This window comes from Antechinus flavipes, chromosome 5 (genome assembly GCF_016432865.1).
Source record: "Antechinus flavipes isolate AdamAnt ecotype Samford, QLD, Australia chromosome 5, AdamAnt_v2, whole genome shotgun sequence".
Classification (NCBI taxonomy): Eukaryota; Metazoa; Chordata; class Mammalia; order Dasyuromorphia; family Dasyuridae; genus Antechinus; species Antechinus flavipes.
Genome location: NC_067402.1, coordinates 253,136,913 through 253,153,635, shown reverse-complemented (window position 1 = coordinate 253,153,635; position 16,723 = coordinate 253,136,913). Strand labels below are relative to the sequence as shown.

The following is a 16,723-nucleotide window of genomic DNA, read 5'->3' as shown; positions in this document are numbered from 1 at the left end:
GGGTACTGATAATATAAGATGGGAAAGATATGGAGGCAAACTGAGGGGGTTTTATGCCATGCTAAATGTAATCTTAGGGAAAAAAAGGACTTTTGAAAGTTTTGGACCAGGGGAATGGTCAATATTGTTATCAATACAATCATTATTTTTGTTTTTACTTAGTGGATATTTTGTTATTTATTTGTAAATGTTACAGAATGTGAAGTCCTCTTCCTCCTCTTCTTTCCTATGGTATCTTCCTCTTTCTCTTCCTACTCCCTAATTTCCTTCTCTTTACCTCCTCCTGCTTCTCCTTTTTCTCTGAGTGATCTTCATCTTTGAATAAAATTCAAGGCAACTATTTTTGACCATTTGGCTGGTACAGTGGGAAGAGTGGGAGTTAGGACACTTGATTTCTGGTTCCAGCTCTGCCTCTTTGGGCACTAAGCCTTTCCAGACCTCAGTTTCCTCCCTCTAAAAATGTAAGAGCTGTGATAAATTACCTCTAAGGTAATTTCTAGCTATGAGATACTATGGCTTTCAGTGACTGATCAGACAACAGTCATTCCAGAGAGTAAAACTTTCCTTTTCAAATTATACAGAGTACTTTGTTTAGATAACTATGTATTTATTCCATTCAGTTTTACATCAAGGGCGTGAAAGGCAGGCTTTGAAGGAAGAAAAATGATTTTTAAAGTTGGATATGTAGAGGGAGTAAATTCCAGCTATAGTCTCAGCTTTGCATGAATATAACAAGAAAGGAGAAGGCAGGATGAGATCAGGTAACAGTGGGTAGTCCTGTTTAGTTGGAATGTAGATTATGTAACAGGGTAGTAAGGTTAGAAAGATTGAAGACAGATTGTAAAGGGCTTTAAATGGAAAGCACAAGAGTCTCTAGTTTATCCTCCAGGCAATAGAGAGCCACTGAAGATTTTTGAGCAAAGGAGTAACATGGCCAGATTTGTACATTGTGAAAATTATTTTAGCAATATAAAAATGAAATAATGAATTAGAGATGGAAGAAACAAAAGACATATCATTTAGGATGCTGTTAACAAGATTTCAACAAGGTGGAGACAGAATAAGTGGAGAGTAGCAGAATGATACTAAATATTGGCGATGTAAAAATCATAAAATAATGGACCTTGTAGCAACTGCTTAAATGTAAGGATAAAAAAGAAGGGGAAATTTGATGATTCCAAAATTTCATCTCCATTACATGTTCTTTGAGAATAAATGATGTGTTCTATTTTCTCTCTGTACAGAACACAGTGGCTCATATGTGGTAGTCATCTAGTAATTATTTGTTGAATTAAATTAAAAACAAGATTTCCACAAGTGTGTCTCTAGGTACCTTAGTATCTGTAAAAGATAAGAAGCAAAATGGTGCCATCTGGTGGACATCTAACCACTTCATTCTAATCTAAAGAGACAATAGGTCACAGTGAGGGGAAACCTATTGGTATGATTCTGCATAGTTGCAAAACTATCTATGGATGTCTGATTTTTAAGGAAAAAATGAGCAGGGAAGAATGCCTTTAGTCAATCATTTCACATCATGAAAGGCTGGATTTTCCAGAAATGTTTACAAAATATAATCACAAAAAGTGACTAAATGTAGGAGAAAAGATTTGAACTGTTATATGACCACGATAACTTATTTTTTAGTAAAGAAATAGAAGTTGTACCTTCAACCCAAAATAAAGGAATAAATCACTAATACTATATACTAAATAGCATCTTTATAGAATCTTAAATATGATTTCTATTTTCTTTCCCTTGTTCTATGACATTAAAAAATCTATGATCAATTTGTTAGTGACATTTGCTTGGTTAATTAAAAACAAAAAACAAAAAACAGTTTTCGATGTAAATATTTGGCTCTGTCAAAAGCACAAAGCAATCTCCTAAATGAAATATGGGCTAAATACCATGCCTTTCTCATTGTATTTGTGCAACAACAGTTCAAGATACACAATGAATTAACTAACTTAATGACTATCTTGCCCAAATTCATGTCCTAATCTGGGTATCAAAGTAATGGGCTTTATTAAAAGGGCTTTTATTTTACTTTTATTTTACATAAGCAAAATAAATATTTTCAATTTCCTTTTAATTGTAAATGCAAATTTTTACATATTTTAATATTTAATATAGTAAAACTATATATTAGAAAATAAAATGAAATTTTGTATTTCTAAATAATGCACAAATATTAAAGAATTAATATTCACTCCATTATGTTAATCTCACTTTTTACATAAATTATTAGCTTTAAAAATTCAATGTACATATATATGCATATATGTGTGTATATATATGTATTTTAAAATCAGTTCTAGAATGTTTTCTTTAGATATTATCAATAAAAAGCCAAAGAATGTTGGGGGAGACTTTCTACTACTTTAAATTATAATTGTCATTTTCTACATTTTTCACATATGCAGAAAGCAGTTATAGTTAGAAACAGAAACTCACTGAAAATTAATTCTTACCTTCCAAGCTTCTTTCATTTGCCAGAAATGCTGCCTAATATGCTCCACAACCCTGTAAATTTGTCAAGGCTTTTACCCTGATTCTTGGGATCTTTCTAAAGTACTAGAAACTTTCCAAGTAATTAAAATGTATTTATTAGTATCACTAGCTTAAATTGATTATTTTAATTATGCATCTAATTGAGCATATAGAATATGCTATTTTTAGATATTTTAATAATATTAATATCACTTAACTATGACATTGAAAAATTGGAGGCAATTACCTTGATAACAATACAAGGAATGGGTACAATAGATACAATACAATATAATACAAGAACACAAGGAAATGTTTTTCTTTTATATTGTGTTCCACAAAACAGGAAATAATTGTGACTAAAAATTTTATAATAATTGATTTTTCCATATGTAACAATTATTTCTCACATCAGAAAAGAAATAACTTTGAATTATTTTATGCAAATATCTCTTTTAATGACTAAAATTCATAAAATTATATGAATACTCTTTAAAGAAAATTAATACACATATTAGTAACTGCAGTCTATAGTGCTGTTAGATATTTAAAATGTTATAAAACACAACTATATATGCTTGTTTCATTTTTCAAATTTTAAAAATTGAATCAAAACCTAAATTTATCTTAAGGTAGCACAGTGGAGAGAGTTCCAGAGCCTGGAGTCAGGAAGCTTCTCCTCAGTTCAAATATGGGCTTGGTTGTATAATCTTGAGGCAAGTTAAATGAAATAGAAGTTTGCCTCAAATTCTCCCCTGTAAAATGAATTGGGGAAAGAAATAGCAAACCATTTCAGTATCTTTGCCAAGAAAACACCAAAGGAGTCACAACTGAAATATCTAAACAAGAAGAATTTTAAGGATATTTTGATCCATCTTATTAAGTTCTGTTTTTTTGTGACAATTTAAAGTAAATTTTATGTTTTACTAGATCAGAGGGGGAGTAAAATTTTCCTTAGCCATGGTTACTTTCACTCTTTATCCCTTTCATGCAAATAACATTTAAAAAATAGAAATTTATCTCAGTTTTCTAATTAGAATTCTGTAAATACAATTAGCATTCTGAGAAAATTATTCATATCATAGCAATAATTACAACCTAAATTTGAAAACTGAATACATGGCCCAAAGTATTTTACTTCTTTTCTTTCCAGTTTTTGCAGAAATATTACAAAAAAGAAATAGATTTTTCACTTATAAAGACTAGTTTATCTTTGGGCACTTCCATAAGATTTTTTTTTTTTTTTTGCTTTCAATATATCACTGAAAGTCAAAATCAATGAAGTTCACTTGGCTTAACTAGATCCTCTGAAGGCAGGATCTGAGGATGAAGGAGCAAAGACCCCAATATGTGCTAGTCTTCCTGCCCATCCAATTTCTCTTGCAAACTTCTCACACGCAATAAATACAGTGTTTTCACTGTACACAACAGACAGCATAGGGACCTTTTACCTTCTTTGCTTTGAACTACACAGAGATACCTCAGGTACATCAATTAATATCATGACACATTTCACATCAATCTTGCATATGGGCTACACCCCAGGAAATCCACTCACTACAAAAAATTCCATATACTCTTACTGGCAAGAAAAACTGGATAAATGGAAGTTTAAGCATTTCTCCTAACAAACAGTCTCTTTTCTTAGTTGCCTTTAGGTTACTGGCATGATTTCTCCAAGTGAATGCCAATAACATTAACATATATTTCAATGCAGTCGTGCTCTCTCCAGGGGAGGGAGAAAAAGATTTATTTCAGTATGCATTTTAAACTCAAAGTTTTAAATCAATAATCTTATATCTAAGCAGCAGTCTTTAAATGTTAAAAGTTCATGGGTGGCCCCATTGAAGGCAGCACACAACTTAAAAAGGTTAAATTTGAAAATTTTGTAAGCACAAATATATACATATATGTTGTATCTGTGTATAGTAAATAAATGTTATATTATCACTAAGTAGAATAAGGAAAAACATTCAGTTATTCCCTCTATATTATGGCTTTCCCCATAGAGGTTTTGATATGTTGTGGATCAGCATAAAAAATTAAATAGGAATTTGGGGGGAGTTGTGTGGAAGCCGCAGACATCATGGGAAGATCAAGAGAAAATATAAAAAAGGTTAGAAACTCAGAAATCCATAACTAGATGTATATTATTACATAACATCAACATATTTTATTTTGTAATACCATAATGAATCAGACTTCTTCTCTTATACAAAGAGAAGTCCAAAACATTGAACACAGGTTTTTCAGATCACAGGAGTGCCATACCTTTCCTGATACAAAGGATAACTACATCAATATACTCAAATAAAATCACAGATTTAAATCTGAATGTAACCTGAGAGAGCATTAAGTCTGGCTCCCTGATTTTCTGGATGAGAAAACTGGCACAGAGGAGTCAGATGACTTGGATGAAATGAATCAGAGTGACTATAACACAGAACAATTTATAATTAGCAAGAAAGTATTCAGCTTGCAATCATTTTTATTTCCCTTCAAATTAATGAAACATAAAATTTCTTACAAATACAAAAAAACTTCCAAAAGGACATTAACATTCAATGTCATTAAAGTGTTCTAAGGTACTTTAAAATGCAGATAAGTTTTATAGTAGGTATCACATTCTCCTCATCCTTCCTCAGGATGACCCTAGAGAGTCATCCTGAAAATGTCTGCTTCAAGTTCAGATAAATTCTAGGTCAGAAGTTCCTCAGGAGAATGTTATTTAGTTCTAAGCATCCCTACTTTTCATCCCTCAAGGAGTTATATGCACTGAAGGAACTCCCAAGTGTTATCCCATAACATATACCAATAAATTTCTTGATAGCTTAGAACTAACCTCAAAGAGTAGACCCATCAAGATGGTTTCAAATGAGAGCAGCTGCCTTTGGATTTCTGACATTCCTACAGTGCCCATGTGAGGTCTAAAAGTAAAGGGTACCTAAGCTGGACCAGTACCAATAGGATTTCTTAGCTTTCTGGCATGCCCTCTATCCTCAAATACATTGTCATATTTTCACTAATGATCTCTAGATTATTTTAATGATCCTTGATGAGAATTAAATTTTGATTACTTAAAAAACAGCACCAAGGCTTTCTAGACAGCAATTTAAATAACTAATTTGGCTATTAGAATAAGAATGTAAAATTAAGCCCCACCTTACTCTAATGGTATGGGCAGTCTCAAGACAGTAGATGGACATTTTATACATTTTTCTGTACTCTTTCTCTCTCTGTACCAGAAGCAAGGGCTCCACTTGCTGTTAGAACTGTTCTAAAATGAAATTAAACAATATATAAGTACGATTTTACATGTAGAAAGTATGTTTTCTCACCAATTCGGGTGATCTTGTTATTTGAAACTTCAATGTTTTGAAGATTACTACAATCATCCAATCCATGAAAAGAAGTTAGCTCATTGTCATTCAAAAGAAGGGTGCAGAGATTTTCTAAATTTTCACAATTTATAACTTGAATTTGGTTTTCCTGAAATAAATAAAAAAATATGAATGTTTGAGACATTAACAAAAAAAGTATCCAAGTATCCAAGCTGCATCTGAAGTACCTAAAAATTTATTCATAAAAACTCTTTTTCAAATGCTCAAATAACAAAGCTGAGATTATGTAGCCTTCCAAATGAATACTGCATTCTTTTATTCAACTTTCAACCCTAAATTTGCAAAAAAAAAAAAAAAAATTATCATAAGGAAAAGTTACAAAAGCTTTTTTATTATTATAAACAAATCATATATGAGGTATAAAGAAAACAAGTAGGGTAGGGAAATCAGACTACCTGGCTTTTAGTCTTGCCATTAATACTTACTAAATTTTTCTTCTGAGGCAAATTATTTCTTGGAGCCTTCTTTTCCTTCTCTATCAAATGCAATTAAAGGAAATAACAAAGTAATTATCACGCTAAGGTAAGACTGCCTATTATTTCATGGACAAGAGAGCTGTTAGTGAACTCTGAGCAAAAAGAGAAAAGAGAAAGGGAAGAAGTGAGATAAGACAGAAGCTGGGTTTTTTCATAAGACTTTTCACAGAAAATACTTAAGGACAGATAATCTTTGTAAGAAGTTGGCAAGGATCTGTTAAATGCAAACCAAGAACAAATGAGCAAGTAAAGTCACATTAATAAAAGAAGACAAGACAAGATGTCCCTACCATCCCCTTTAAAAAAAAAAAAAAAAGGAAAGGAAAAAAAAAAAAAAAGGTTAACGAGCTTAACCTAGAGGCTAAAACTACCATGAAGTGAACAGGTAAAGTATAAAGGCAAATAAATAGGAGGTAAGTTAGCCATAAGACCCAAGATCTAAGAGCCAAGGGTCCACTTCAAAGAAGTATTTAAGGGAAAAGTGAGGAGAGACTGTTTAAGGTTGACTGCAAATTTCAGAATATGTTTAATAAACAAAGCCTACTAGAGATAAAATCAACTTCAGAATTATCACCAAGTCTCAGTGATCTGCAATTCATGACTATCATTTGGCTATAAAACATTTGTGTACCTTTTGTCAAAAGAAACACATTAGATAAAAGATTCAGAAATTTGAGTAAAGCTACACTTTAAAGATAAATTCTTCAAACCAAAGAAGAGAATTATGGATTAGAATCAATGGTGGAACAGACAGACATGCTATTATGGCAGCCGTACAATAAAGACAAGGTAGGCTAAGGGGAGGAAATAGATGAGTTTAGGTAGCATCACCAGAAGACATCATACTATGTTGTTTTGCAGTTGTTTCAGTTGTGTCCAACTCTTCATGACTCCATTTGTAGTTTTCTTGGCAAAGATCCCGAAGTAATTTGTCATTTCCTTCTCCAACTCTTGTACAGATAAGGAAACGAAGGCAAAGAAGGGTAAGTGACTTGCCCCAAGGTCACATAGAACAATAAGTGTCTGAGGCAAAATTTGAACTCAGATCTTGTGATTTCAGGTCTAGCTTCCTACCCACTGTGCCACCGAGCTGCTCCCATCATAGTATGAGAAAGTGGCAATTCAGCTATGATAAAAATGCTGCAATTCTCTGGAAAACTTAGAAAAGTTAACAAATTTCTCATGTGATTCAATGATCATTATGATCTTTAAAAGGTAGGGAAAGTGATCAGGGAAACTGCTACTTTAAACATGATCTAAACAATCAGCTATCAAAGTAGAAATATTGAGAATATTACTTAAATAATTTAGATTCTGTAAAATCAAAAGAAAGGAAGAGCAGGCATAATCTAACAAACTCTAACTAATGAAGGCTAAGATTTCAAAGAATTCGAATAAAAAATAAGTGAGATCCTATTAAATTTAATGGGGGAAAACAACCCCAAAACAATAGAACATTCTCAAAATCCAAATTATTATATCAAAGAAAAAAGATTTTGATGAATTATGGAAGTTCTATTCTACAAAAGAACAATGTAAATACACTGTGAACTTAATGATCAATTGATATATCCCCCCCCCCAAAAAAAAAAATCAAAGAAAATAAAAGCAAGATTGGAATGACATCACAGTACATTAAAAACACTCCCAGGGATGGGAATGTTCAGAAATGGGACTGATAATGGATACAAAAAAAAGAAAAAGGTCTTTGTAAAAGTATGACAAAGTATTTTACTTTGTAAAAGTATAATACAATTAGTATTCATTGATTCACAATAACTAACATAAAATCAAGAGATAAGAAAACTATTCATCTACTTGAGGACCTTATCAATAAAATCCATTATTATTCAAAAGAGATTAGCTTAATAATCCACATAAGAAAAAGCAAATAAGAAAAATGCTTACTGTCCCGAAAAGGGTTAACAAACTACAGCCTTTTGGTCAATCCAGTTTTTGCAATGCACTTGAGCTAAGAATTTTCTTTTATATATTAAGAAAAGTTTTGTTGCCAGACAAAAACAAAGGGCGGGCCAGATTTGACCCACAGGCTATAGTTTGCTGAACCATGGTCTAAATCAGGAATGAGTAATCTTTTTTTCAGTCAAGGGGCATTTGAATATTTATAACATCATTCATGGGTCATACAAAATTATCAACTTAAAAGAACTCAAGGTTCTTGCGATTGCTATTGCTTGTGATTCCCTTGGCAGGAACAGACCCAATGGTTTGTAGGCCTTAAATGGAACACAGGCCGGATGTTCCCTGGTCCTGGTCTAGATTGTGTTGTGTAATTAGAGAGCCAGTACATTTGAATTAGTAGCTAAGTATATATCTTTGGGACAAGTATTGGGGATGAAATTAAGTCTGAAGAGGTGGAAGATAGTGGAGTAGATTTCATTTGATAAACTATGTAATGCTTTTAATGATTCCAAGCAAAAACCTATTTTTCAACACAAATGTTCTCCTAGTGATGACCTCTAATTTTGAAGTCAGCCTGGAACATCAAAATTTCTGAGGAATTCAAATTGAAGGTTAATAAAAAGGCAAGGGAGAAATTTATTATAAATGCAAGCAAACTGTGGCATACTTACAATGATTACTAACTGGTGTTCAAATAATCCTAAGGGATATAAAAGGCTATGATAAATGGAAAAGGAGGTAGATTAGTTATATGATACATGTGAGGACGGATAACGGATGGAGAGGCCCAGTGTTCCATTGGTTCCTTCAAAATGTTTTTAATAATATTAAAGAGGACTCTGGCATGTTGGATGGATTTTTTAAAATCTATTTAAAAAATGGATAAAAACACACAGGATGGATGATTTGTAATCTGTATCAAGTGAGAGTGGTCAATTTAATTTAAAGTTTTTAAACCAAAAATGAGCCCTGGACTGGAAATTACAGAACAAGAATAGTTAATAAGAAACTGAATGATGAGTAAGATGAGTAAGACTGTGTCAATGGAACACTGACCTGTCTTCAATGAATTAAAGACAACAGATTATTATATCTTTAAAAACAGATTATGACAGGTTATTAGGCTGTTAAATGAAAATAGCTAATGAATGTGATAGCTAAACTGCTATCAATGACTTTTTAAAAATTGAGAGGTAAGACTTCTGGGAACCAAGATGGCAGAGTAACCTACTGGGCCTCAGCACACACTACTCACCATCACTAGGATTCCAGCTCAGCAGCAGGTAAGCTGCCAGATCCCTACAACCTTAGAAGCAACAACCATTCCCCTCAGTGTGGCACTAGATACAAGGGTTCTCCATGGATTTCACAGCCACATCAGCACAGCAGCAAGTCAACAGCCACGGCCTATAATTACTGGCACAACAAGCCCAAGATAGTACTCCTTCCCCGGGGGGAGGAGAACTCAAATTTAAAAGAAAGGAAAAAGGTTTTTGTTGTTTTTTTTTTTTTTTTAATGAACAAAAAACAGTAAGAAAAAAGAATCTTACCATAGAAAGTTAATTTAGTGACAGGGAAAATGAAACCATATTTAGAAAAAGGCAATAGTGTCAAAACATTTATAGGCAAAACCCCAAAGAAAAACAGAAAGTGGTCTCATGAGTGGTCTCTCATAGAATTTGAAAAGGAGCTTTAAAATTACATAAGAGAAGCAGAAGAAGAAAATAAGAAAAAGAAATGAAAGTGATACAAGAGAATTATGAAAAAAAAGAGGGAACAGCTTGGAAAACTACTGAAAAAAATAGAATTGGTCAAATGGAAAAGGAGATACAAAAGCCACTAAAAAAAAAAATTTCTTAAAGAATACAATTACCAAAATGGAAAAGAAATTATAAAAGCCAAGGGAGGAAAACAATACTGAAAAATTATAATTGAGCAAGTGGAAGCTAATGATTCTATGACACATCAAGAATTAAATAAATTTGAATAAAAAATGCAAGAAAATTTAAAAATAGTTCATGAGAAAAATAGACCAAGAGAGACAATATCAGAATCACTGGACTTCATGAAAGTCATAATCAATCAAACAGAGGAATAGGACAAGATCTTTCAAGAAATTATCAAGGAAAATTGTCCTGGTGTCATGGAACTAGAGGGGAAAATCGGCATTGAAAGAATCTACCAATCAGCTCAGGAAAGTGATTCCAAAATAAAAATTCCAAAGAACATTACAGCCAAAGTTCAGAATTATCAGGTCAAGGAAAAAATGTGACAAGTGGTAGGGACAGGAAAGAAAAAATTCCAATATCAGGACCCACAATAAGAATTGCAAAGGATTTAGCACCTGCAACACTAAAAAATCAGTGATCATAAAATATAATATTCCTGAAGGGGGTGAAATTAAGTGTGATACTACAAGAAGTTAAAAAAAAAAGATCATTCAACAAAATAGAAGGATTTCAAGCTTTCATAAGGAAAAGATCAAAACTAAACCAAAAAATCTGACCTCCAAGAGCAAGACCTCAAAGATTCATAAACAGGTGAAGGAAGAGAAAATATAAGGGATTGAATGGAGCCAAACTGTTTATATTCACATACCGGAAGATTATACTTATAATCCTTACTTTTTTTTTTCCCCAAATACTTTTGTAAAGATAGTTTTCACTATTTACCTTTGCAAAATCTTGTGTTCCATATTTTCTCCCTCTTTCCCCCCAACTCCCTTTCCCAACACAGCAAGTAATCAGGTTAAACATGTTGCAATTCTTCTAAACATATTTCCATATCCATCATGCTGAGCATGAAAACTCAGATCAAAAGGGGGGGAGGGGGTAATGAGAAAGAAAAAACAAAACAAAACATGTAAACAACAACAAAAGGTGAACATACTATGTTTTAATTCATATCTTTGATTCATATTCATTCTCCATATATAATTGGAATTCTTAAAAACTGTATGACCAATAGTACAGGTAAAGGAAATATACCCTGAGAATGTATAAGTATTAGGTGAATTTGAGAGAATGACACAAAATGATGTGTTACAATAGAGGGGAAGATGGAAGGGTGGGAGATGAACATTGTTTAAACCTTACTTCATTGTAGCTCAAAAGAGAATATACAATCCATTGAATATAGGGAACATTTTTATAACTCTTCCTCAATGCTTTGTCAACTCATTAATGACTATTTCCTATGTCTAATCTTGAACCCTACTAGTTCTGAATTCATTTAACTTCCAATATCCAGTTCATTTTTCTCAAACTTATCCCCAAGGATGTATATTTATAGCATTACATTCATTGGTAACACTGTCAAAGGTCCTGATTTTGTTTTGATATACCTAAGCAATATCTTAGTGAAAATCAGTTTTATAATATATCCTAGAATTTTGTAAGGAATGGAAATCAAGTGTTTAGTTTGACAACTCCACTCTTTTTTTTTTTTTTAAACTTTGGAATATTTCCCCATCTTCACTCATGTGGTACCTATCACACTTCTCAGTTTTATCAATTATTTGGATGAGATGCAAGATATGTAATTATTAAATTTATAGTTAACATAAAGCTGGGAAGTATGTTAAGAAACTGGCTGACAATAATAGTTTCAAAAAACTATTGAGAAGTTACAAGAATTAACAAAATTTAATAAATAAAATTCTAGAGTCACCTACCAAAAAAAAAAAAAAAAGCTACTGTACAAGTTTATTTCAGGGACATATGGCTAGAAAACAGTTCATATGGAAAATACCTAGATTTTATAATGGATTTCTGTAGAGGGCTGAAACTCTTGAGTCGATGCACTGAGCACTTGAGGCTAACTACTGATTGGACAATACTCTATGGGCATATGCTTGGAAATTGGCCCTTCCCACTATCCTGTGTGGCTCAATGATTGGTTTATAGAGAGGATTGTAGGAGGGACTAGGGGGTGGAGTAAGACAAGCCAGGGTCACTTTTTGCAGTGGATGAGGAGGAAGGCGATCATTCTATTTCCATCCCCTTCACTTCTACCCCTAAAGACCAAGAATAAAGACTAAGGACTTTTGTTTATCCTGACTCCATCTGATTCTAAGGTATCCCGGGTGTTAGCGCATGGTCATCACAGATTTCAAGTACACTATTAGTTCTTGTACATAGTAGGTACTTAATAAATTGGAATGAAGAAAGTAGTATGACAACAAATTACCATATAGTTAGATTTAGAGGCTTATAATCCAAAATGGAAAGGTATTAATGACTAGTTTTAGATTATTTTATTAAGTTTCAGGTCCTATATTTTGGAAAAAAAAATGATAAACTAGAGAATTTTCATAGAAGAAAGATTAGCATAGCAAAACTATGCTATAAGTGTAACAGTCAAAGAAACTAAGTATTTAGTTGGGAGAGAAAATTCAAAGGATTGATGGATTACTTCACATATTAGAAAAGTTTTGAAACAAAATAACTAAATGTGTTCCAGTTGATCCCAGTGAATAGGATTGGAAGAAATGTATAAAATTTGAAAAAAAAATTAATAAAATCTGAAATCACAGCAGTAAGCTGGTATAATCCATATAATTTTTCCTACAAAATATGTGTCAACGAGCCACTTACTTTGCAAATGATGTGAGACTGCCTATTTGAGATCAATTATCCTTGTAAGAAATTTTTTTCTGATATTGATGAAAAAAAACTGCTAACCCAGAAGAGAATATTCTATTTCTTCAGAGAGAGTTAAAAATGAAAAATGGTATTTGAAATCATGTTGTTTCTTCTCTTAATCAAAATATGACATTTTGGTAGTTTCTAGTGCAGGCCACACCTTGTATCTCCCTCTATTCCCAAATTTAGACTGTCTAATTTCCTCTAAATGTTCCCTGAGGAGCAATGGATTAATTATAAGACATTCTAGTAATAACGTATTTTTTCCAAACCACTTAATAGCCCACACAAAATCCCACTTAATATCCACACAAAATATTTTGTACTGTATCACAGAATAATACAAAAAGAAACACTGAGGAAAGTACCTGTACATCAATATACTTCAATTTTTTGCAGTTATTCAGTCCTTCCAGAGCAGTTAATCCACAACGTCTAAGACTCAGGAATTGAAGACTTGTACATTCTGACAATGTACAAAGACTACAACCTGGCAAATCCTGAAATGTTACTGTTGTAACCTAGAAAATCCAATAAAAACAAAGTGTGTAACATTGTTACTGTATTCTACTGAAAATGTGCAAGAATAATTCTAAATTATTTCTTCACGTGAATGATCAAAAAAATGTTATTAAACCAGTCATATATAAAACTCTGTATTTATCAATAATTGACCTTCTTTGAAACTGTTTCACTTGCTGGGGAAATACTGTACAATTTTATAATGTAATAGAACTGTCACACTATTGATATCAACTCATGCAGATATTCCCACTACATATTTTTCTGATTTATAAAATATACCACCTCATTTATGTGATGTAATTTTTATTCTTTGAAAACATAATTAAATTCATTATACCAAGGAACTTTTTCCCAAGGATTCTTGATCCTTGTACCTTCCAAAGATTCTTCTGTGTTCCAGATTTTTTTTTAACTATTCATTCTTTTATAACTGTTTCATATTGGGACAGATCCTTATAAACCCCCAGGCAAATAACATGAGAGAGCTTTATAAAATTTTGTCTGTATGTTGAATTTGTATTAATTTGTATTTTCAGATTAAACATAGCCTTAATGCCCATCAACTATGGTAAGTCCAGATCTTGAAAACATACAAACCATTTTTTGTTGAAAATATTGAAAAATATTTTGAAAATATTGAAAAAAAACAAACAACTTAGAGGGTTCTGGGAATATGGCAGAGTAGGTTGGTAAATTTCAAGCTCTCCTGAATTGCCCCACAAATAGAACAAATTTTCACCTCAAAGCAAACAAAGACTAATGAAAAATCAAGATGACTTGAGACTGAACAATGGTCCTCCTGATAAAAATTGAGAGGATCTGAAGAAAAATCCTGGTCCCTGTGAAGTACAAATACTTCCAGGATAGCTCATCAGTGGGGGGACCCTTGGGGCTAGCTGGGTTGTGGTTAGAGCATCAGCAGGAGCCACAGAGACTTTCACCTGTTTGTGGAGTGGTGGCTTGAGTCCCGAAGAGAGAGTGAACCTTGGCTGTTTGGGAACACCAGGTCCAGCTATGCTACTGAAATGTAGCCCTGGGTGAGAAGGAACCAACACCTGATGAGTGGGCAGTGGGGTCGGGATGCTGCTGGCTGTGAGCACTTGCAGGAGAGGGGAACTCTTGGTTTAGGGTTCCTGGTCAGAGGGGAGAGCTGAAGGGAAGCTTGAGGCATCATCCTCTCAATCCATGAATAGAAATGCTTATTCTAACACTTGTTATTAAAAAAAAAAAAAAATGAACCAGCAAAGAAAAAAGAACCTCACCATAGAAACATACTATGGGAATAGGGAAGACCGGGGTTCATCTTCAGAGGAAGATAATGAAATTTAAAAAAAAAATTCTAACCCAAAGAGAAATATGAAATGGCTTCCTGCCTGGAAAGAGTAACAGAACTCAAACAAGGTTGTAAAAATCAAATGAGACACTGAGGAAAAACTAAAACAAAACAAAACAAAACAAAATCCATGATAAACAAGATTATAGGAAAAAAGTTAACCAACTAGAAAAGTTAACCAACTCAAAAATGAAAATAATTCTTTGAAAATTAGAATTGGTTAAGGGGAAGTTATGAGACCAAGAAATAACAGATTATAAAGAATGAAAAAAAAAATAGAACAGAATGTGAAATATCTTAAAACAAAAACAATGTATCTGGAAGACAGATCAAGAAAAAGAAATATAAGAATAATTGGATTATCTGAGAGTTGTGACCAAAAAAAGGACCCTGACAAAATAATGCAAGAAATAATCCAAGAAATTTGTCCTGGAGTAATAGAACAGGAGGGGAAAGTAGAAATAGGAAAAAAATCCACTGATCACCACCTCAAAGGCATCCTTTTTTTTCCCTCTGAGGCAATTGGGGTTAAGTAACTTGCCTAGGGTCACAAAGCTAGGAAGTGTTAAGTGTCTGAGGTCACTTTTGAAATTGGGTCGTTCTGACTTCCGAGGTAGTGCTCTATCCACTGCGCCACCTAGCTGCCCCCAAAGGTATCCTTTATAGAAAACACATGGGAACATTATTGCCAAATTTTGAAATCCCCAGATCAAAGAGAAAAGTTTGCAAGAAACAAGGGGGAAAAAATCCAAATATGCTGGAGCTACAAGTAGAATTGAACAGGATTTATCAGTAGCCACAAGAAAGACTACAGGTCCTAGAATCATATCTACCAACTATCAAAAGAAGTAGGCCTGTAGCCAAAAATATCATATCCAGGTAAATTATAATTTTGAATAAGAAAAAACTGAATATCCAATGAACTTGCAGATTTTCAGGACTTTCTATCAACCAAAATTGAACTTAATAGAAAATTTAACATATTAAAAGCCATTATCAAAGACCAAATTCAAGGAACTTAACATGGACAAATTGTTTTATAACAAGGGTAATGTATACTATATATTTAAGACTGACATCAAACAATAGGGCAACGCAAAAAAGACTGGGATAGAGTTAAGATAAAAATTCTAATTATGTCGTACAAATGAGGTACAGAGGAAGAAAAGACACAGAGGCATTAGAGGGGGGAAAACGTTCTGAAAATCTATTCACATCGGGAAGAGATTAAATAGGCAACATTATACACACACACACACACACACACACACACACACACACATATATATATACCATAAAGGATATAGCACCCTCCAAAATCTATAAAGGAATAAAGGAGGAGGGATGAGTGGACAACGAAGTAAAGGGTGGGGGTTGGGGCAAGGTTAAGTCATAGCTAGGCAAGTTAGGAACAGAATTAAAGTAAAGGGTCAGCACAGATAGGAAAGATATATGTATGTTTGAGTGTGAGGGTATATGTGTGTGTGTATGTATATATATCTATATATGTATATATAAATATATCTTTTCTTAACTATAGCCTGCTTAGGGGTGGTGGGAGAGATGAAAAGGGAAAAAAAAAACAATAAAGTAAAAAAAAAAAGTGCAGCAGAAAACAAAAAAAATAATTTACAAGGAAGTAAAGATAGTTATGAATATAATTTTTCTACTCATTACATACATACACACACGTACTTTTTTGAACACCTGCTATATGTTATTATATATTTTGAATCCTCCTTGATGTTCCACTGGGCACATGACAAAGTTCTCTTTTGTTTTGTTTCATTTTGTATTGTATTCCTTTTCTGTTTTTTTTCCCTTATAGTGTTTCTTTAAATAAATTTTAAAAAAAATTTTTTTAATTATTTTAAGTCTGTCTTAGGACTCTGCACACCATTTATGAGGACATTAAGAATAGTGTCCTGT

At 32.8% G+C, this 16,723-nt stretch overlaps 1 protein-coding gene across 9 annotated transcripts in view; it reads right to left on the bottom strand.

The window, feature by feature from the left end:
• LRRIQ1 (leucine rich repeats and IQ motif containing 1) overlaps nucleotides 1–16,723 on the bottom strand; it is a 323,563-nt gene that overhangs the window by 253,507 nt on the left and 53,333 nt on the right. For all 9 annotated transcript variants that reach the window (XR_007947886.1, XM_051963292.1, XM_051963295.1 and 6 more), the window contains 2 exons: nucleotides 13,305–13,457; nucleotides 5,832–5,982 (listed from right to left, as the gene is read on the bottom strand). Coding sequence is in view for 8 of the 9 variants with exons in the window: in XM_051963292.1 (XP_051819252.1) it covers nucleotides 5,832–5,982; nucleotides 13,305–13,457 (304 nt within the window). In the remaining variant the exon portion in view is untranslated. The remainder of the gene's footprint in view (nucleotides 1–5,831; nucleotides 5,983–13,304; nucleotides 13,458–16,723) is intronic.